Source organism: Lytechinus variegatus, chromosome 3 (assembly GCF_018143015.1).
Source record: "Lytechinus variegatus isolate NC3 chromosome 3, Lvar_3.0, whole genome shotgun sequence".
Taxonomy (NCBI): domain Eukaryota; kingdom Metazoa; phylum Echinodermata; class Echinoidea; order Temnopleuroida; family Toxopneustidae; genus Lytechinus; species Lytechinus variegatus.
The window spans coordinates 8,805,292-8,827,858 of NC_054742.1; the positions used below are offsets into that span (position 1 = coordinate 8,805,292).

At 35.7% G+C, this 22,567-nt stretch overlaps 1 protein-coding gene across 1 annotated transcript in view; it reads right to left on the reverse strand.

The window, feature by feature from the left end:
• Positions 1-15,792, reverse strand: part of LOC121410154 (NUAK family SNF1-like kinase 1) — a 60,095-nt gene extending 44,303 nt beyond the window's left edge. Inside the window, exons 1-3 of the mRNA XM_041602049.1 lie at positions 15,187-15,792; positions 6,088-6,208; positions 2,171-2,319 (exon numbers count right to left, since the gene is read on the reverse strand). Coding sequence (XP_041457983.1) covers positions 2,171-2,319; positions 6,088-6,208; positions 15,187-15,441 — 525 coding nt within the window. The 5' untranslated portion in view covers positions 15,442-15,792. The remainder of the gene's footprint in view (positions 1-2,170; positions 2,320-6,087; positions 6,209-15,186) is intronic.
• Between the last annotated feature and the right edge of the window lie 6,775 nt (positions 15,793-22,567).

The window sequence follows — 22,567 nt, forward strand, 5'->3', positions numbered from 1 at the left end:
AAGAAATATGTAGGTCTTATTCATAAAGCCTTCTTTATTATAAACTATTTTTAGTTTTAGTTTTCATTTTAGTAGGAGGAACCATCAGCTACACAACTAGTGGTATGAACCCGCGAAAGAAAGCAGAGGTGTGGCAAATTTAATTGTCCTCCATGAGAAATCTTATGAAAATTGCACTGCACTGGACATTTTTTTTTTGGGGGGGGGGAAGAGATAGACATATCCTTGGGTTCCCTCCATATACATGTAGCCTACAATTGATGGTTTTCACTCCTGGCAAATGATAAAAGAAGAGTCCAAAACTAGACCAGAGTGAGTAGTGCAAAGGGACGGAGTAATAATAAAATTTGGCACAAAGTTGAGGAGATTGATGTAGGCATGGTGTTGATTGATTTCTTGTTATTGCTTCCACCACTTCAATGACTCACCTGCACTCTCAGGGAAATATCAATATCTTATAGCAACTTTTAAAACTATGATATTTCATAGTCCTTCCAAAATCACAGAAATGTATTACCAAGGATAATTCACCATGAGACATTCAAGAAGTGGGTGTAAATTTGAGTGAGCATACACCTTTCCATGTTTGAACTATTGTTGTTGTTTTTTAAGTCCAAATTATGGGCACTGTATAGTTTTTGCCTTTTTGACACCTCTTCCTCCAAAAAGTAGGAAAAAATGCTATCAAGTCTTTTAGCCTCAGGTTGGCCCATATCAATCATTCAATCACTTTCTAGAATATTGAATATTTGATTTGTTTATCATGCCAAGCTGACATTTCTTAGCCAAGTTTTCTATTTGAATCTGAATTTGATACATTCTGTCACGTTCTTACTCTTCACCTTCCATTTCCTTCTCTCTCTCTCTCTCTCGCACAAACACTGCTTCTACCAGTCTACCAACTTGTCTCTGCTAACATCCTTTGAGAGATTCATGCCACATGTGAAATAATGTTATGGTCTACAGGGGCCGCAGATTGGTGTTCAAAGTGGGGGGGGGGCTGACCATGCAAAAAATCACAATCATATGGTAATTTTTACATTTTTGTACATGGCCCCTTCCGCGGCCCCTGGTCTACAAGGGGGCTGTTAACACAACTTGTGAGATATGAAATCAAAACGACAGATAACTTTAAAACACTTTCCTCTTTATCAAGGAGCACATCCACTCAAACAAAAAGTTTAGGCCTATATGTAGATGCTAGATAGATTTTCCACTGAATAGTTCCGCATCACAGTGATATGCAAATGAAACAGTCAATGATGTTACTTTACTATATCATATCAAGATGAAGAAAAAATGAATTTTTTTCATATTTTACATATTGAATTATAAAACAGTGGGTGATGTCATCAGTTCCATTATTTGCATAAGAACCATGATGTGCATTTTTGGGGTGAAATTAAGCGACAATTTGAAGTCATTACTTTCTTATTTTACATCCGGTTTTGATGAAATTTTCATCTTTATGTGTGTTGGATTTTTCTCTTTTTCATTCAACTTTTTCTTGGGGTGGACTTGCCCTTTAATTTGCTCTAATCCCATAATGTAATCAAAGTTTCTAAAAAGTTTGACTAAAGTTACTTCCACATTCTAAAAGACAGGGTTGTATTATGAATGTTAGGGTGTGTTTATGCTTCCATTGCGAGGACAGAATCAGCGATTTCAAACGTCGATTCAAAACGCCGATCGTAAACGTGGTTCTGGGAGTGCTGTTTATGCTTAACTTTTCAGAGCATATCATGATCTCCAGCTGGCTTCGCATCGTAAAGCGAGGTCAAATTGGGCGCGCCTTTTTTCAAAAAAGTTTTTTTTTTCCGATTGTTGTTTTTACGTAGAGATAACAAGGAGCAATACGACTGTATTTGCCCGCGGATTTTCATCTCACCGGAAGCATGTACCAAATGACGTCATTTAAATGACGTCATTTAAACACGTTTACGATCGTGGTTCTGTTTATACTTCCCCAGAAAGCCTGATTCTGGTCAAACGACGTTTACAAACGCAACTTTTTGTGAGTTTACGATCGGCGTTTTGAAACAGCGTTTAAATGAAAGTAAGCATGGACGCAACCGTGTTTTGGACTAATCACGTTTGGAAACGCTGATTCTGGCCTGAAAAGTGGAAGCATAAACACGGCCTCAGTATCATGGACATGTGTGTATCTTACCAGATGGCAATAGGCAAGGGCAGAGACAATTTGTCTGAAGAGTCTTTGTATCTCTCCCATTGGAATACTGCTACTGTCAATGAACTCGTACAACTCCCCACCGCTGGCATACTCCATCACAATTACTATCTTCTCCTTGCTCTCAAAAACTGTTTTAAAAAATGGGGAATGTAGAGAGAAAGAGAGAGAGGGGGATACAAAAGAAAGAGTTAATTACCAGCATTTTTCCTTTTTTTCTTTTTCATTAATAGTTTATACATTTTCAAATGGTTTATTTTACAAATCCAAAACTCAGAAAAATAATTTGAATATTCAAATACTTCATATTTTCAAGATCTAGCAATGGTGTAGCCTCAAGTCACAGCATTTCTAAGCCATTTTTGCAACTTTTTAGGGAGCTTTTCTTTTACAGCTACTTTTAAAATATCAATTTCTCTTGTTTACTCCCCCATTACGCCAAAGCATTTAACACACATAGAATCACCATTTGTGAAAATGTAGTTCTATAGATCTCTTTCAGGAACTAATTTATGGATTGTGAAACTGAATACCGAGTAATAAATGAAACATGAGAGTAAAAGAAAAAAAAATAGCTTTATTGTTAGAGCACCTGCTGCACAGTAGTGACATCACAAATAAGGGAAACCCCCTTTGTACAGAAATACACAACCAACACAAAATGTATTTATTGATTCATGCCATCAACCATGCATTTCACATTTCCCCGATTCAAATATCACAATAAAAAATGTTTGAAAACAAATGCAAAGTACCTAAATCTTTGTAAATATTGACTGATGCATTGTAGGAAATGAAAGAAACTTAAGGAAATGAAAGAAAAATATGTGAAATATTACAACAATCCTGAAGGAAAAAGGAAAAAGTGCTACAGGATATATATATATTTCTTTAAATATGACTCATATTTGATAATTTCCATCTGAATCTTGCACTGAAATTACTTTGATTCCTAAATAAATTCGGAATTACACATTGGTACATGTATAAAAGAAATTATAACATTTCAGTATAAAGTGGCAAACAAGTAAAGAGTGAATGAGACACTGAATAGATATATTGTTCTATTATTTAAATATTTTCTGATTTTTTTAAAAAATTGATTCTTCCATATATCCAAACCTTCCTGCAACTTGCCCTTGTGTAATTTAATAAAATCTATATGATTCACACATCAGTCATTGCCAGGGGCCTGGTTGGGTTCAGTTCTACAGATGAGAAGATGCCACAATGAAATGAGTCAATTAATGACTATTCACCTTCCATGCTTAAAGGTCAAGTCGACCCCACAAAAATGTTGATTTGGATCAATAGAGAAAAATCAGACAAGCACAATGTTGAAATTTTCATCAAAATCGGGTTTAAAATAAGAAAGTTATGACATTTCAAAGTTTCACTTATTTTTAACAAAATAGTTGTATGAACGAGCCAGTTACATCCAAATGAGAGAGTCGATGATGTCACTCACTCACTATTTCTTTTGTTTTTTATTGTTTGAATTATACAATATTTCAATTTTTACGAATTTGATGATTAGAACCTCCTTGCCTGAAGCACAAAATGTTAAAATAATGGAATTCCACGTGTTCAGGGAGGAATAAAACTTCATTTCACATGACAATGACGATGAAATCAAAATATTTCATATTTCATAAAATAAAATACATAACAAATAGTGAGTGAGTGATGTCATCAGTTCCCTCATTTGGATACCGACCAGGCTGTGCATCTAACTGTTTAGTGAAATTAAGCAAAATTTTAAAATGTCATAACTTTCTTACTTCACATCCGATTTTGATGAAATTTTCAGTGTTATGCTTGTTGGATTTTTCTCTTTTTATTCAAATCAACATTTTGTTCGGGTAGACTTGTCCTTTCACATTAACAGATCATCAAATGTAATTTACCTGCATCAGCTCTTTATCTAGCATGTTCAGCCTCATTCTGCACATTATCCAAAATATGGTTACACTACATGTAGAGTTAGTAGAGTAGTATTGTGATAATTAACCTTGATCTAAACTAGAATTTTAACCATATCATTATCACCATCTCTATTTTCATTTTCTATTTTCATATCCTGGTGACTCTAGGTGGTTTCAAACCGCCTCGATCACAAGAATCCCTGTTAAATTACGAGAACTTTTTTAGGCTGAAAAATACCATTAATTATTCCTGCATTCACACCGCCCTGAAGCATACCCCTTCAGGATAAGTTCCTGAAGTTAAGAGCATGCGCAGTATGGTATGAAAAGCAGGCAAGGCGCGAAATTCAAAATCACTAGCCCAGCACCCACCCACGGCGCCACACCCAACGACACGCTGGGCTAAAAGTTCCCGTAATTTGCTTTCACATCACCAAAATACCTGCGACCTTGGAAAAATCCCTGCGAAAGTTCTCTTAATTTCGCCAAGTACCTACTATTTAGCGGTATTTTCTTTCAGGGATATTACGCGTAGTTTGCTTTCACATTACCAAAATACCTGGTATTTTCTGATCGGGGTAAATTTCCCGATCAGAGAATACCTGGAACTGACGAACTTCGAGGCGGTCTGAAACCACCTTCTTATTTGCTTACTAAATTGTGATAAATGCATGAGTGATATGAACTAAATATAGCATTGTCCTATAAATACTTCATTAAATATTGACCTTTACCAGCAACTATAGCAAACAAAGTTGATTTTAATAGTTCAAAGTATTCAAACTTGTAGTCAATCATTTCACCACAAGAATGCAACATGATCTTAAACCTTCATGACTACACCTCTTTTAGACAATGAATTAGGCATCAAATGGAGAAACTTTGGAATGAGGAATTTTAGATTATCATGCAAAAAGGACAATCAATAAAATGACATAATTTCATGAAATGTTTACAGTTAAGTATAGTTTCACTATGAATGAAACCACACTACAGACTATGTCTAGACTTAAGAATGTGGTAAAGAGAAGTACATAGTTTGGGAGTGACACAATTTAATCCTAATCACTCCCTCATTGAAAAAAAAATACCCTTGTTTGTCTCATTACCTGACGGTTTTCCATTCTACTCAATACTTATGAGAAATGTTCTCACTATACTCTGCTTTTTAATTTCATATTGCAGACAGGATGATATCATTCATAGTTTATACTTCTCCAAACTACAAGCTCACAATTGCCATGCCTAGGTTGAAAAGCATGCAAAATAATTTTTTGGTATTGAAATTAAATCAAAAATTCAAATGGTAATTATTACAACAGCCAATCTAAACTTAAAGGGGAAGTTCACACTAACAAAAAGTTAAATGTAGAAATAGCAGAAAAGAATAAAAAAATATATTGATATGGATTGGAAATCCATCAAAGATTAGGAAAGTTATTAGAATTTTCATATTTGTGATGTCATATACGAGCAGCTTCCCATGTGCCATGAATTAAAAGATCAAATGAAATGTCATATTCTAAAAAAAAATGAAGAGATGGGTTTTATGTTCCTTCAGTATATCAAGAGACAAATTATTTCACATCCGCTCCTGAAAAAAATAGCCATCATGAACCATTAAAAAATGAAATGCATGCATGAATATTATGTTACATAACATATGGGGCAGCTAGCTGCTCACATATGTATGACGTCATAAATATTTTTTAAAATAAAGTTCCAATAACTTCTTAAATCTTTAATGGATTTTCCTCAAACTTTCACCAATATCTTTTCTTTTTTTCTTCATGGTGAACTTCCCCTTTAATTTATAACTATGCAATGCAAAGCATGTAATCAGAAGGATAATACAGTGTAAAAGTTGGCCATTGCCTCACACAAAATATCTATAATTAATCTTACTGTTAGTACATATATAGGCTTATATTTTCACCTTATAATAGAAAGAATATGCTTGAAATTTCATCTTACCTTCATATATATTAACAATGTTTGGATGATCAAGAGTAGACATGAGTTCAATTTCTTGACGGATTCTTCTCATGTCTTCTGGGTCTTCAATCTTGTTCTTTGGAATGGACTTGATTGCAAACTGGATTTTAAAAAAAAGATTAAGATATTCAATGACATCATTTCACATGTATGTGTAAGGCCTTAACCAAACCACAAAAGGAACAAAAAAACCCTGAGAGGAATTGTTCTTAACTTATGATTCACTAATTATGATTCACTAATTATGCTTTTCACACTGCACTTTTTGTCCTAAATTGGTGGGGCTAAGGGGGGGGGGTCTTAGCCCCACAAATTTCCCGGGATTAAGCTTAGCCCACTTCGTTTTCAAACTATGTTTTAGCAAAGTGGGCTAGCACGGTAAATAGTACGGTACTATCTGGCCCTGCAAAAAAGCAGGGTTAGCCGGCTTATTGCGGTGCTAAGAGATGCAGTGTGAAAATGAAACAGGGCTAAGGAAAGTGGGGCTAAGCATTAGCCAATCACAGAAGTCGATTTGCACGTTAATCACTCTCTGTTTGGTAAAACCATCAATATTCATGAGCTGAGGGATAGTCCGGGGTTAAGGCATTAACCACGGTTGAGCAGATATGGGGTTAAGAAAGACAGTGCGAATCGAAAAAAAGATAGTATGGGGTTAAGGATAGTCCGGGGTTAAGGATAGTATGGGGTTAAGGAAATGCAATGTGAAAAGCTTATAACACTCTAAATCATTAGCTTCCTCTCCATGCCTGGCTTGCTCAATCTCAAACCCAGCAAAGTACCTGTAAACAAATTAAGTTTTTCTTCGGATACCATTATCATCCGAGCTCCGTCGTCGAGAACCACCAACTGAAATCAACAAAATATGCTTTATTCTATAAAATCTAAGGTTTATTTGCAACTTTTGCAAAAGCAATGGTGCAGAAAGGGCAATAAGAAAGTTTACTGACTTTACTCTTGTGTTCAAAGCATTTTTCTTAGAATTGTGGCCCTGAAAATTTCTATTCATTTGTATTTTGAAGTTATTTACTGAGTGCCATCTTTCCATCTGATTACACAGGATGGAAGTCCTTGTCCAAATTTACCCCCCCCCCCTTCATTATACTTTCTAAAACTAGTTTACTGGAAATCGGTTTACACCCTTAATTACAGGGATCTAAAATAAGTCCAGATGGAATGTAGTTAGGGACCAAACGATTTCTGGATTTAGTTTTAATCCTAAAGACTTAAATTTAAATTTCAAATTATTTGAATTGAAATCTTTTGAGATTTAAAATGAATCTTAAGGATTCAAAGTAAATCTGGAATTTGATTGGTCCCTAACTACAGTCCATGTGAACTTATTTTAAATCCCTGTAATTTAGAGTGTAGGAAATCTGTTTGGAAGATCCCTTTGCTAGCATTCCCATTAGACCAGCCAAAAAAAAAAATTTGAAACCGCAGCGTAGGCATTCCAAATAAAGTGTGTAGAGTAGCGTGCTCGAAATTTGTGCGAAGATTGCTTCCTGAGGAACGGTTGTGTCCGCATTTACGCTAGAACCAGTTTAACGAGGCACTGCGATCTTGAAAACTACATCGCGAGGTGGTTTTCTGAACTGGTTTGGAAGATCGCTTTCAAGACCGCTTCGACCGTTCTCATTATGCGTTAAACTAGTTACCAGTAAACTAGTTTTAGGACGGTAGTAAGAATGGTTTCTAACTCAATCAATGTACAGTATGAACCATCAGTCAAACACCTTGTAAGACACCTTGTAGTAGGCTACTTGGACTGTACAATCTACCACAATAATCATACAATCTAGGCCTAAAAAGATGTTGGTTTGCATGGAAGAAAAGATCAGTAGCCCGTTTGTTAAAAACAGAATTACAGTACACTACCAAGTACCATGGAAACCTTGATTTTGATTGCCTGTTGGGCCTTGTTGCCATGGTAGCATGCGCCGATCCAGGGGGGCCGGGTCGGCCCTGCCCCCCCCCCCCCCCCATATTCAGGTAATCAAAAAAATAGGTGTCCTCTCTAACTTGAGAGAAAAACTGGAAAACAGAAAGTAAAGTACAAAGGAGGTATTATACCCATTATTAATTTACGACTTTGTAACGGCCGTGTATAGGCCTACTCGCAGTGGTACCGTATTCTGTTTATTCACATTACGCAAACCATGCGAATAACGCACCTGTGCGCCCATATCAATGAAAGATATTCTTCTGCACGTGGGTTTCCTGCACTTTATCAGTTTTCAGGCCTTTTCATCAACAAGTTTTGTGCTCTCATAAAGAAAACAGTTTTATGAATTCCTAATTTTTTTTCATAATGAAATATCAACATGTTTCATCTTGCGCTTTGGAAGAGGAATAGGAAGAAAGTCATCATTTCCTAAATGTCCTTACAATGCCCCGGTGCTAGGTCTAAATAATAATTACAAAAAATCGGCTCGCACTTCGCGCTCGCATCATTTGTTAAGTGCAATCTACAGTACATGTATATCCACTTCACAATATTCTTACACAGTGCCTAAAATCATACTTAAATTGACCCTTTTCAGATCGTTATATCATTTTTTTCCAGATTCAATTCTCAAAAACACGGGCATGCATGTTTATTGATATACACAGCCTGTTCTTTGTTCAAAACGTGCTTAGATTATCTAGTTTCATATCAAAATATCAAAAAATTTTCTTTTAAAGCTTGCATTAATAATGTAGGAATTAAGATACACAATTACTCATCTTTTCATGATTTACAAAACATGGATAGAGTGTCCCATTTAGGAGGGCTATATCTCATTTTTTTCCACTTGCACTTTGCGCTCGCATTAATTCTTTTGTTATATTCCTATCCTGATCATGATTACAAAAAGTGCTTAGAGTGACTAATTATTAGGTCAGGATGTCAAAAATTTTCAGTTCACACTTAGCAAGAGCAGTAATTATTTAGTAACATACATGTACACATCAATTTTCAAACAAAGTACATAAAATTTCAAAAAAATTTAGCTCACGCTTCACACTCGCACTATTCAATTAGGGCTTGCATGTATATGAGATTATTTGTTTTGTAATAATAAAGCTAAGAAGTGACTGTTAGGACTACCCCTTCAAATAAACAAAAAAAAAATCAACTTTGAGCAGCCAATCAGGGAAAATATGAGTGAAAATCTTTTTTGTCCCCCCCCCCCATTGGCGAAAGCTGGATCCGCCCCTGGGTACTTTACCATAATAAAAAAAATTCAGTAATTTGGGTATGAATTGGGGCCTCTGATGCAATTTTCCCATTTGTGCAATTCTAGGAACCCAAAAAAGATAATCATATCATATCATTAGCTATCCATCAGCTGAATTAAAAACTACTTGTCAATTATCATGTTGTACTATCAGCTACTAATCCTCTCAAGTATGTGATTGAAGATCTTATCCAGACCTTGCTGATCAATGACCCTGATGTGCTTCTTGTCTCAGTATGGTACACTGGTGTGATATATTCTCTATTCTCATTAAAATTGAAATATACATGTAACTGGATTTTAATCAATCCTTCAATTAACATGTCAAAACAGAACAAGCTGAAATCAAGGTCATACTGTAAGTAAATTATAGATCAAAACAAGTTTACAAAATGACACAAGATCTGCATAAAATGTAAGCAATTCCAGAAATTCCTTACAAACAGGATTTTTTTAAATGGTTGCAGACTTGACAGAGAATGCATTGTGACAAGTCTACATATTATTGATATCCTCATAATGTCAATGTTTCACAACCTAACTTCAAAAGATGGAAAAAAAAGTCTCAGTTCCCCTCATACACAGTACTTTTCAAGCTATTAAATAAAAGATAATCCTCTCTGCCCCCAATCACCCCAGAGGAAGGGGTCATCGTCTCTTTAAACAGGATCAGTGACAAATTAACAATGATCATGGTGAGGTGGCGACTGCTTGTTGTCTTCTTCATAGACAGAAGAAAAACAAAACAAACTTCCCTTCACTTCCCCCTCTGCAACCTCAAGTGTCATCACTAATGTCAACAAAATGGTGACTGGCATACAAGTGGGCAGAGACAGACGCCTCCATGCATCTGTTTTATAGCTTTTCATTCAGTGTTGAATCACTCAAGCCATGAAAATTGATGTGCAATTTTTTTTTTCATTTTCAGGAATCAGAAAAAAGAGACACCCTGAATCAACTGACAAATGTTTAAAGGGATGGTTCAGGCTGGAGATATTTATATCTCAGTAAATAAAGTAAAATTCACAGAGCAAAATGCTGAAAATTGGATCAAAATCAGTTAACAAATAACAGTTATTGAATTTTTAAGATTTGCATTATTCCGGTGAAACAGTGCTAGGCATGTCTTTATGAAATTCATTAGGTGGGCTGATGATGTTATATCCCCACTTGTTTTTTTTTTATTTCATTATATGAAATAAGGTTTTTAAAAAAATTTCTACCAAAGAACTAAGACATTGGATTGACAAATGATGTGCATTAGTTATTTATTGCTGCAACTTATTTTATCATAATGGAGAGAGGAGACACGTCATTTACACATGTATGAAAAAAATCAAACTTATGATTTCATGTATGTAATAAACGTACATGTAAGAAAAATGAAAGTGGGGATGTGACATCATCATCAACCCACCTAATGAATATTCATGACCATGTGCATATAACTGTTTTCACAAAATATTGATAAACTTTAAAATTCAATAATTTCATTCATTATTTGTTATCTGATTTTGATGAAATTTTCAGCATTTTCCTCTGTAAATTTTACTTTATTTATGAATATTTTCAGCCTATACCACAGCCTGGACCATCCCTCAAATAACATTTGATTATATAAGTTCTGATCTCTTGATTCACAAAATCTGATTATTGAAGAATAATTCAAATTTATATAAGTGAATGTTACAGGTAGGCTACATGTGCATGTAGCTATGAATATGAAGTGGTAAAAACCCTTCTTTATATTCCACAAATGTGATAAATAGGCCCTATTGCATTCACTGGCCATGTAAAAGAAAGAAAGGGGTACTGGTAATTGAAAATTGAAAAAAAAACGGGCAGACAGTAGGATTAGCCATGGAGTCACTGACTTGAGTGATGTTTGTGTACAGTATTCTGTCTTTCTCTGTTTAATCACTGTAAGAGGCAATAGTTCAATGACCAATGATTCATTGCTAGAAATTCAATGATCCAATGAATTGGTAAAGGGTCAGTAATATATGAATCATTATAATTATATCCAATACTACAAAAGTGCAGCACTCATTTCAGCCATTAAGATTTACAATTTTGCATTTTTTAGTCAAGAATTTAAATTTGGCATTGAGTGCCCTCTTTCAGTAATGTTTTTACTTTTATCTGAAAACAGCCCTTTGAGCATTAGTTTCATAAATTCAATAATTGGATGTTAGAAAGCCACAGACAAAAATTATATCCTGAAATTTCCAGCCCATTTCATGCTTGAGAATGATTTTATGTGTAGATATTTGATTTTGAAAGGGCATCCACTAAAAATAAAATAAAATAAACTTTACTGCATTTACCTGCAAATTTGCAAAATGAAATGTATTTGAATTTTCATATCATTCTTGTCATACACACACACTCATTTATATAACCTACACTGTAGTAATCGAAAGAGTGACATATTTTTGGTGTACTGGTATTTAAAGAGAAATGCCAGTAGTTGCAGTAAACACTGATTTCATGAGAAAGTCTGTAAAACCAGGCTTAATTGTCAGTATATCATCGAGGATCTAGATCTGGTACCTTTACATAAACTGAACTTTGTGAAATCTTGAAATCTACGCTGAAAAATGTTCACACTGAAGATCACCAACACAGATAGGCAGTGACTGAATCCGCACTTATTTCTCAGCAATTACACAATTTCTTCCAGAATACTTTGGCACATACATGTATTTTTTATTCATACAAACAAGACACTTGGGTGGTCATTATATTAGATTCTGTAAAAAGTCATTTTGAGATTGTTACCAATACTGGAATTTATCTTTAAACACTACAATTGTACATATATATGTGGGCTTTAAAGACACTCCTGTTTATTGAGCCTTACTGCAATCCAAGTTGTACCAATGGACAAGAAATCATTGCTTTCCTTGATAGCAAAATAAATCTGTAACCTCCAAATTTTAGGTCTAATCATCTTCAGAACATGAATCCTTAAAATTTCATTTCCCCTAAAACAGCTTAATTTCATATCATAGTTTTGCATCCATCTTGACTAGAAATGATGGAACACATTTTTCCAAAATTCATGTATTTTTGTGATTGAAAGCAGAACTCAATTCAGTTTTCTTTCATTACCAGTTAAAAAAAACCAAACATTGCAATTAGTGTGTGAATTCATGCATGTATCGGCAAGTTGTTCCACTGTTACAGTAAACCCTTTTGAAGCAGTTGACCAATCCTGGCAAACATCAATAAAATTTGTCATTGATCCTCATCCATTAGGCTATCTTTTTCCTTTTTCCCTATCCTAGCCCCTATCCAGGGTTTAGGGTCAGAACAAGGAAATAAAGAATTTGTGGATTTTGTCCATATTACCAACTGGGGGGAATTAAAAAATAAGAACTTGATGTGTTGGATTGGGTAATACAAATGATTGATCACTGATTAAACATGTGTCAGTATAGGCCCTACAGCAAGGCAATACACAATTAATCCATTGTTAAGTCTCTCCTTCATTGGACAATTAGTCTATGTTTAACACCATTTCAAGGATTGGTCTGTTAACAAAACAAGTCATGCTTGAGTTCTGTCCATGGATTAGTAGGCTCAGGCTCAATCTGAGGAGGATCTCTTTATCTTAAGAATCAACTGACCTTTGGTGACTTTATTCTCTATTCTTTATTGAAATCTAGACCTGTTCCAAGCTCATTTCCTTCTACTTCTAGTAGAATCTTATATCATGGATGTACAGTTGACTGGTACAGAATATGACAATCATGTCAGAGTAGTAGGTCCAAAACCACCACCATCACCATGCATGTACTACATCTACTACAGTACTACAACTATTGTTATAAGACACCTAGATAGATCCTTGTGATTTGATTGGTTGTTTGATATCATTCATTTAGCCCATTTTGCAATGTCATCAACCGTGCATTTTTGTATCCATTCATCGTGCAATTTTGGATCCATACGATTTTGTCCATGTTGTAATGACGTAACAATCAACAGACCGAACTCGCACTGCATTAGCATGAAAAAATCAATTTTGTAGGTGTCATAAGAAAACCAAATAATGAATTTTTTCATTCGTGCAATTGACAGAATTCTTCATTCGGTAAAATATGAAATAATGATCCGTTCAACTCGGCTACGCCTCATTGAATGGATCATTTCATCTTTCACCTCATGAAGTATTCTGTCCATTGCACTCAAAAACATTCATTATTTGTATATGATTTACTACTGCCATTAAATTTTGCAATTTACAATTTACTACAGCTATCTCATTCAAAAGGGCAGGACAAGTAAAGGGACTTCTTAACCAGTTAGTTTAATAAGCCATGTCTTCTGTATCATATTCCAAGGGAATTCAACGTGTATGATATCACCCTGCAATCAAAGGACTTTCAAACGCATGAACTGCAATTTGCAAGATACATACGCATATATACACACTGATCGACTGTATCATCAAAACAAAAGTGAATTAAATCTCAAGTTCACCCAAGAAAATGTTGACTTGAATCGATAGAGAAAAATCATACAAGTATACAACAACATAATACTGTAAATTTCATCAAAATCAGATGTAAAATAACTAGAGATAGTAATGACAGTTTAAAGTTTCACCTGTTTTTCAGACAATAGTGATATGCAAAATTCGCAAATGAGAAAGTCAATGATGTTCCTCACTATTTCTTTAGTTTTTTATTTTTTGAATCATACAAATTCAAATTTTTACAGATGTGACAATAATGACCAACTTGACTGAACAATAAAATGTAACATAATAGTAATTCCACATGTTCAGTGAGGAATAAAACTTTGTCACATACAGCACAATGAGGAGAAAATTTGAATATTTCATGTCATAAAATACAAATCACTTCCCTCATTTGCATCCTGACCAGGATGTGCATATAACTGTTTTGTGAAAATTAGGGAAACTTAAAAATGTCATATAACTTTCTTATTTTACATCTGATTTTGATGAAATTTTTACTTGTTGGATTTTTCTATTTTTATTTAAATCAACTTTTCATTGGGGTGGACTTATCCTTTATTAACAGCAAAATAGTATAAAATGTTAGATTGGTAAACCCACAAATAATTCACTTAAAAAAAGAAACAAACGAATCTGAAAAAAAATCAACACCTCCAGAGATAATTTTAAAATAAGAGCTACAAAATCATTTATTTGAATGGCATTTTCATGAAAAAAATGCTATTTTGCATGTAAAATAACAAACAAGCATAACACTGAAAGTTTCATCAAAATCAGATGTAATATCAAAAAGTAATAAAATTTTTAGGTTTCGCTTTATTTCACAAAACAGTCATATGCAGTTGCACATAATGGTCGGTATGCAATGAGGAGACTGATGACGTCACTCACTATTTCTTTTGTATAATATCTGAATTTTCTCCTCATTGATTGTCCTGTGAAACAAAGTTTTATTCCTCCCTTGTGGAATTACTATTATCTTAATATTTTAATCTTTGGTCAAGTTGGTCCTTATTTCATCAAATCTATACAAAATTTAAATATTGCAAAGGTCTAATTCAAACAATAAACATGATATAAAAAATAGTGAGGAACATCTACTTATTTGCATGTTACTAAATTTTTCACTGCAATGGCACAACACAAAGCAAAGAAGTTGAATACATTTTCTTTTTCATTCTGGAAACCAATGTCAATGTAGAACTACCATCCCCCCCCCCAAAAAAAAAAAAAAATCCACCCACAAATCAATCAATGACAAATTTACCCCAACCATACACTGTGCAGAGCAGCGTTGCCGTTGTAAACTGTAGAAGTGTAGGCCTACAGTTAATCTATATGTATAAATTAACTTAAGCAAATACTGACCTGGTTACCAGTGCTGATTTCTGTGGCAAGTTTGACTTTGCCATAGGTCCCCTTACCCAGGGTCTTTTCGAACCGGTATCTATGTTTCAATTTGTGTCGATGGCGATGATGCTTCACCCCAGTGGCGGCGGCGACTGGAGTAGCATCAGCCGAGGTCCCAGGTCCTGTCGGAGGAGTCTCGTTAGACGGTGAGTTAGACAGGCTGTTTCCATTCGACTCCTCGACTGCAGCTTTTACAGGGCAATCTCCCGTCATGTTTAAATCAGGCTTATGATGGCCAAAATTAATCTTGGATAGATTTTTATTCTTCACGCAGCAAACGTTTCCAGTTTCAAGAAGGATTCTTTGGATTGGACTATTATTAACGTTCGTACATCATGTTTCCAAACACAAGTCAAGAAAACGAGTGACACCTGCACCGCAGATTTCTCTGATCAAAAAGCGCCAGTCCAGCCTGTCTAGCTGGATCTAGAGAAACTCATCAACTCACAAAACAGTGTTGATCAACTACGGAACATTCATAAATAAAGTGTTTTATCATTTCAAAAAGTCAAAGTAACGTAGAGCCTAGGGAGACTGTCTACAGCAGAGGTCTACAAAAACAGCGCTGGTGATGTCTCCATAATAAATGACACTCTCGCATGGCTAGCTTACGACAAAGAAATCGTACGGACGATGCGTGCTTTCAACCGTTTGCCAGCTGTGTAGAGAATGGTAACCTTTTTTTGTTAAGACTTGGCAGTCAGCGTTCATGTTGTATATACACAAAACCTTGATTTCATTTTTGTATTTGGCAGGACTGATAAAAGAAAGGGGAATTCCCCTGCCGCGCTTTCCTCTGGGAGCTAACAGGACTGGCGGCCGACCCCGGGGGGGGGGCCACTTCCATTCACGAGTGGATACCATGCGCGACCATGGGGTCTCGAAAAGCACCCTAAACACGTAATTTCCATATTCTGAAAATGAACCCCTTAACAAGTATTGGCGTGTGAAACCCTACCCTTAACAAGTATTGGAAACAAAACGATACTCTTGGCAAATATTCCCTGAAATGAACCCCTAAACAAGTACAGGAATGTTTTATTGTCACGGGTCCTTCGGTCGTCGGCTTTACCTTTTTTGGTTTAGTACGACCCCACCTTTTACACCTCGCGCAAATCGGACTCTAAACACGTAGTGTTGGGGCAAAAAGGACATCCTTTATAAAGCATTTAATTTTGTTTTATCATCCCCGCAAATTCGACCCTAAACACGTAATTTTCCTAGCGAAATAGATACCCTTTTTTCATTATTTTTGTGTTTTTGACACCCTTATCACGTTACGTACGTAACGTGCCCTATCGTGAAAAAGACATCCTTTTTACGTGTTTTTTTGGTCGCGCATGGTATCCACTCGTCAATGTAAGTGGCCCCCCTTCCGTCCGTACCGTGGTCGTCCGTTCGCCAACCGTAATGTTATTATTAATTTTGAGATAAAAAAAGAAGACTAGGACCTGGATCAAACCAAATTAGGAAGCTTCCAAACCCTAAACAAAGAGTAATAACTCATACCATGGGCGTCAATCCAAACTTGAGCATGGGGGGACACAATCAGTGGCGTAGCTAGGATTTTTTTCCTGGGGGCACTGGGCTTTTTTAGGGGGGGGCACCGGCCATTTTTTCTAGAGTGTGTGTATGTGTCACAAGGGCGGATCCAACTTTTGCCAATAGGGGACAGGGCCCAAAATTATCTTCACCCATATTATCCCCGATCAATCACTACTTAGTTTTATTCTTATAAAACAACATAAATATGAAATAATCTCAAGAGCCTTATAAAAGTGCGAGCGCGAAGCGCGAGCGATTTTTTTTTTACTTTTATGTATTTTGTCCTAAAAATTCAATATTCTGGGCAATGTTATGTGTTCATAATAAAAGTATTAGGCTAACAGTGCTTATTCAAAGGTCCCCAATTCTTTGTATCTGTGTTGTTAACTGGCCTTACATTGCAGGAAAATGCAACTTAATTTTACAAATTTTCATGGGGGTTAAGTTTGGCAACGACCTCTATACTAAAAATAGTGGTGTTTTAGATGCAAGAAAACGCCATTTTCACACACAGATTTTCAAAAATTTTCCCTGCTGTGGGAGGGGGTGTCCCCCCCTCCCACACCCTCCCCCCTCGCTCGCTACGCTCCCTCGCATACCACCCCAACCCCCCTTTATAAAAAGCTGGATCCGCCCCTGTAGTACTATTATAAAATAAAATCAGCTTGCGCTTTGCGCTCGTATAATCCATATATACGTATGCCCTCTTAATGATTTTCAATTTTCAATTTCAATTTTATTTATTTCACTTCCATCAAACAAAAACAAGTTGTATACCATACATAAACATAAGTATTTGTATCCGTTGCAAAGAAACAAAAATAATAATACACATGCTGTGAAAAAAACACTATTTGGGCAACACATTGGAGGTTTTAAGTAAGTTTACTATTTTTCAATAGAAATTAAATTAAGATGGAAATGGAGGGACCCACTAAAAAGCAATGCTTGTACAATGTGGGCCCCTCAAAAAAATAGATAACACAACCAATAACAAAGTACAAATACAGATATATGTAATCAAATGAGAAAAAAATAAATAAATGATAAATAATACAAAATAAATACGAAGTTATCAAAAAAATATAGTTTGTATAGTTTGTTAATTTTCAAACATGTCAAACAGTTTCAAAATTTCAAGTTTCACACAGTAACTAAAACGATCCTTTTTGCGTCAATTTAGACCTATTTAAAATTTCTATACTCGTCGCTCGCGCTTGCATTTTTTCATTTAATAAGATGATCTTGTTAATAATAACAAAAAGTGTTTACAAAAGGGTCGTCTGAATATTTTCTTTTTTAAATCAGCTTGCGCCTTATTTTGAGAGGTGGATGAGAAATGTATCATCCGCATGGGTCACGGCAAAAAGTCCTTTACAGCTATTCCCTTTACAGGTTAATATATCAAATTCAGATTCGCTTCGCGCTCGCATTTATTGTTCAAGTTATTAGGTACACATCTTGTTTATTATTGTTTATGATTACAAAACCTTCTCAGAATGTTCGATTTTCAGGTCAAAAATTATGAAATATATATATAAAAAAAAAAATGAGCCCGCGCACTTCACGCTCGCATTTACATTATTAGAGCCAAGATTCTGTCTTTATTTAGATTAACCCCCTCAAATTTCAACAAAAATGATCTTTTAGCAGCCGATCAGAGAAAGTTTGGATGAAAAATGTACCCCTCCCCCCCCCCCCATTAAGCTGATTCGCCCCTGATAGTATTAAATTAGGTAAAATATTAAAGTGCATGCAGCTGCAAGCAGATTCAGTGTGTTGTGGCTTCCCGCCAATCTAATACAGGGGACGCGGAACAGTTTTGAAAAGAGTGGTGAGAGTTGAGACGAAAGATGAGGTTAAGAAGAAAAGCAAAAGTGAGGTTGTAATTTTTACGGTTTTACTTTTGTACACATTTATTGAAAAAGTTTGCGGTAGGACCAACCCTGGAGGGTGGCACACTTTAATTCACTTCTCTTTTTTTGTCGACTATATCAAATAAACATAAAAAACACTGGACTTAAATGCATAGCTTTCAGATAATTTCCCTTTATTCATTGTATGATAACAATTAAAACAAAACAAAACAGTGCTTACAGACAACGGGAAGACCTTGCTTGCTAAGTTGAGCATGAAAACTTTTTTTTGTTTTGAATACTGGCTACTTTTTTTCTGAATACTTTTTTTGTATTGAAAACTGGCTTGAGAACAAGTAGATTATTTCCCTCTACGTTGACTGTTTGCACAGTTTCGGGGGCATTGTGGAGTCACTGATCCACACCGGTAAATTGCCGATTCGTCAACTGCCATTCTGTCCACTCACCACATGGTACCTTCATTTTGTCTAATGACAGTTCGTCCATCAACATTTCGTCTACCACCAATTTCTTCCAGTCACCATTTCGTCCAATAGCCATTTCGTCTAATCATCAGTTGGTCTATTACAGGGCCGTCGCCAGGGGGGGTGCGGAGGGTGCGAACGCACCCCCCTTCAGAACAAAACCAAAAAAAATTAAAAAAACAAAAACAAAACAAAATTAAAAAAACAAAACAAAACCGGAGGGGGGGGGTAGGGATACACCGAAACTGCATTGAGGAACAATAGGCATGTTGACCAGTATGTACTTTCTATATCCATTCTGGCCGGCGGGCTATATAACTGCATGAAATTGAGTTAATACGTTGTTTTTTGTGTTTTTGTGTTTTTTTTTCATAAAAAGCACCCCCCTAGAAAAAAGCTGGTGACGGCCCTGTATTACCATTTCGTCTACAACCATTTTGTCTACCGCCCATTTATTCTTATTCCATTTAAATTCGGCTAATGCCAACTTCCATTAATCAGTTCGTCCAATGTTCATTTAGTCCAATAGCTATTTCGGGTAATATCAGTTGGTCCAATATCCAAATCGTCTACTTATACTGGATAAGGGTAATGATAACATATTATGTTACGCAGGGCCCGCTGGAAGAGCAGTCTCACGATTGAAGTGACTACCCCATAGAGATATAATTAGTATACATCTCTATGGACTACCCTTGGTAAATAAAACGTTATTATTATTATTACTTATCAACTCGTCTAATGAACATTTTCGTCCCATTCCCAAATCGTCCAATATTCATGAAGTCTATATATAGCCAATACGTCCAATAGCCATTTTGTCAAACACAAATACGTTGCGTTATCAGTTATCCGAGCGGGGGCGGCGAAATTACTTCTTAATTATACCTTGAAATTATTGAAGATAAAATAAATGATTAAAAAATCATGATGAAAACTAGGCCTACTATCAGGAATGGAATGATGTAGTTCATCGATACAGATCCCTCGCTCTCTCTCTCTATCACATCACGCAAACAAGGGGGTGGAGTGGTTAAAAATAATAAAATTGAAATAGGATCTTTGATTGGAATTTACCCTCCTTTCTTCTGTTTTAACAAGTTCAAACCTAGTAATGATAATCATCATTCATCATCATAATAGTAATAGATAATGATAAATAAGAATGGTAATATATTAATAATAACAATAACAATAATATTCCGCATTTATAGCGCTTAATACATCGGAACGACGTCTCTAAGCGCTTTACAGACATATCACCCCGGTCATCGGATCCTTGCATGCCCGCATACAATGTATGCACCTTCTCCACTCCCTGACGAGCATTCCAACAAGAGTTCTAAGACTCAATTGCTAGGCATACTACATATAGGCTTTCGCATCCTACCGGGTACCCATTTAACACCTGGGTGGAGAGTGGCAAAGTGTGGATAAACGCCTTGCCAAAGGACGCTAGGCCACGGTGGGATTCGAACACACGACCCTCTGATTACAAGGCGAGAGTCAGAACCGCTACACCACGACGCTTCCACAATAACAGCTATTGGCGGCACAAAAAAAATATTTTTTTTAAAGAGGAGAGAAAAGTGGGAAAGGAGGAGAAAAGAGAATATGTAGAATAAGAGGAGGAATACAAGTGAATAAAACGTGAGGGGATCAAGATCTGGAAAATATACTGGTTGTACGTATGTGTTCAGACTCTGATTGTTTTAGTTTGTTCTGGATTATGTTACTTGTCACTTTTTTTTCTTTCTTCTTTATCAATGTTGTTGTTTTATTTTTGTTTGTTTGTTTACGATCATGTCTAATTATGTGAATAATTTATTGTGATTTCTTGTAATTGATTATTTATGAAAACAATAAAAACATAATTTTAAAAAAATCTGGAAAATATAAATTCTTCGATATACAATTTTCGCTAGATCGTGCTTCGCGCTGGCATTGCCTGTTCGATAAGATTATCTTGCTTTAGAACATTATTATAATGGAGCTTAAAATATTGTACAATTATACAAAAGATCTACCAAACAACAGATATAAATTATTTACAGATCACAAGAGCAACAGGAGTCGAGTCAGCAATAAACATTACCGAAAACGTGCTATAGTAGTAGACTATTTATGATTGTAGACGAAATGATGATTGGCCGAGATGGCAATTGGACCTATTGGTGAATAAACCAAATGGCAATTAGACCAAATGATTGTTAAACGAAATTGGTTTAGACAAAGTGACAGTGGACCAGCTGCAGTTAGACCAAATGGAATATAGACGAAATGAAAGTAGACTAATTGGACATTAAACCACTTGCCTTTAGACCAGTTGGCTATTGATTAAATGGTAATAGACAAAATGAAAATGGACAAAGTGGCTATTGGACCAATTGGCAAAAAAATGCAATTAGACCAAGTGGTTATTAGACAAAATTATTATAGACGAAATTTTTATTAGACCAACTGGCTATCGGACAAAATGGTAATTTGGCGATGTGGATAGTAGATCAACTGATGGTAGACGAAATGACATCAGACCATTTGGCGAGTGGACAAAATGGCAATAAACCTATAGGTTAGGGGCGATCGTGAAAGCGTTGGGCTTATTGAAAAACTAAAGAACCTATTCAATGGCGCTCTTACTCCTCTTAGCTCCAGGTGCTATTAGGCGCTTAGTGCATTCTCCTGCCGGGTACCCATTTTCCTCACCTGGGTTAAGTGCAGCTCAATGTGGATAAATTTCTTGCTGAAAGAAAGAAAGAAAGAAAAAAAGAATTAAAGAAAGAAAGAAAAAAAGAAAGAAACAAACAAACAAATGAAAGAAACAAATGAATGAATGAAAGAAAGAAACAAAGAAACAAATGAAAGAAAGAAAAAAGAAAGAAAGAAAAGATAAAAATCATAATGGACCTAAATTATACAAAGTTGAGACTTTTAAAGAATTTCTCAGTGAGTCATGGTCTTGACCACTTTCTCCTATCCAGTATTATAAGTAAAAATTGAAATATGTTTTTTTTTCCAGGGCTCTGGGAACGATTATTTTTACTGAGGGTGCTGATTTGAAAAGGAAAAAAAATCGATATTAAGGTCATTTACATTTTTCAATTTTTACACATCTTCCAGAATACCTGGGAGTGCTGCCCACTAGCGTACCTAGGGGGGCATTCTGCCCCCCCCCTGACGAGTCACAACCCTTGCAAAGGACGTAACCCTGACGAGTTTGAAGACCTTTTTTTTTTGCTTGCTTGTCAATTGTTATTCTGGTACGGAATCCTATATTTGTGGTTGAAGACTTTTTTTTGTTCCGGGTCAAATTTTTGGGCGGACGAATTCGTCCCCCTGTGGAGGATCTTAGGTACGCCATTGGTGGTGACTATCATGAAAATAAGATAGCCGCAACACCCCTAAAGATTTCTTGGGGAACCCCGTTTCCCAGAGCTATATTATATTTTGGCC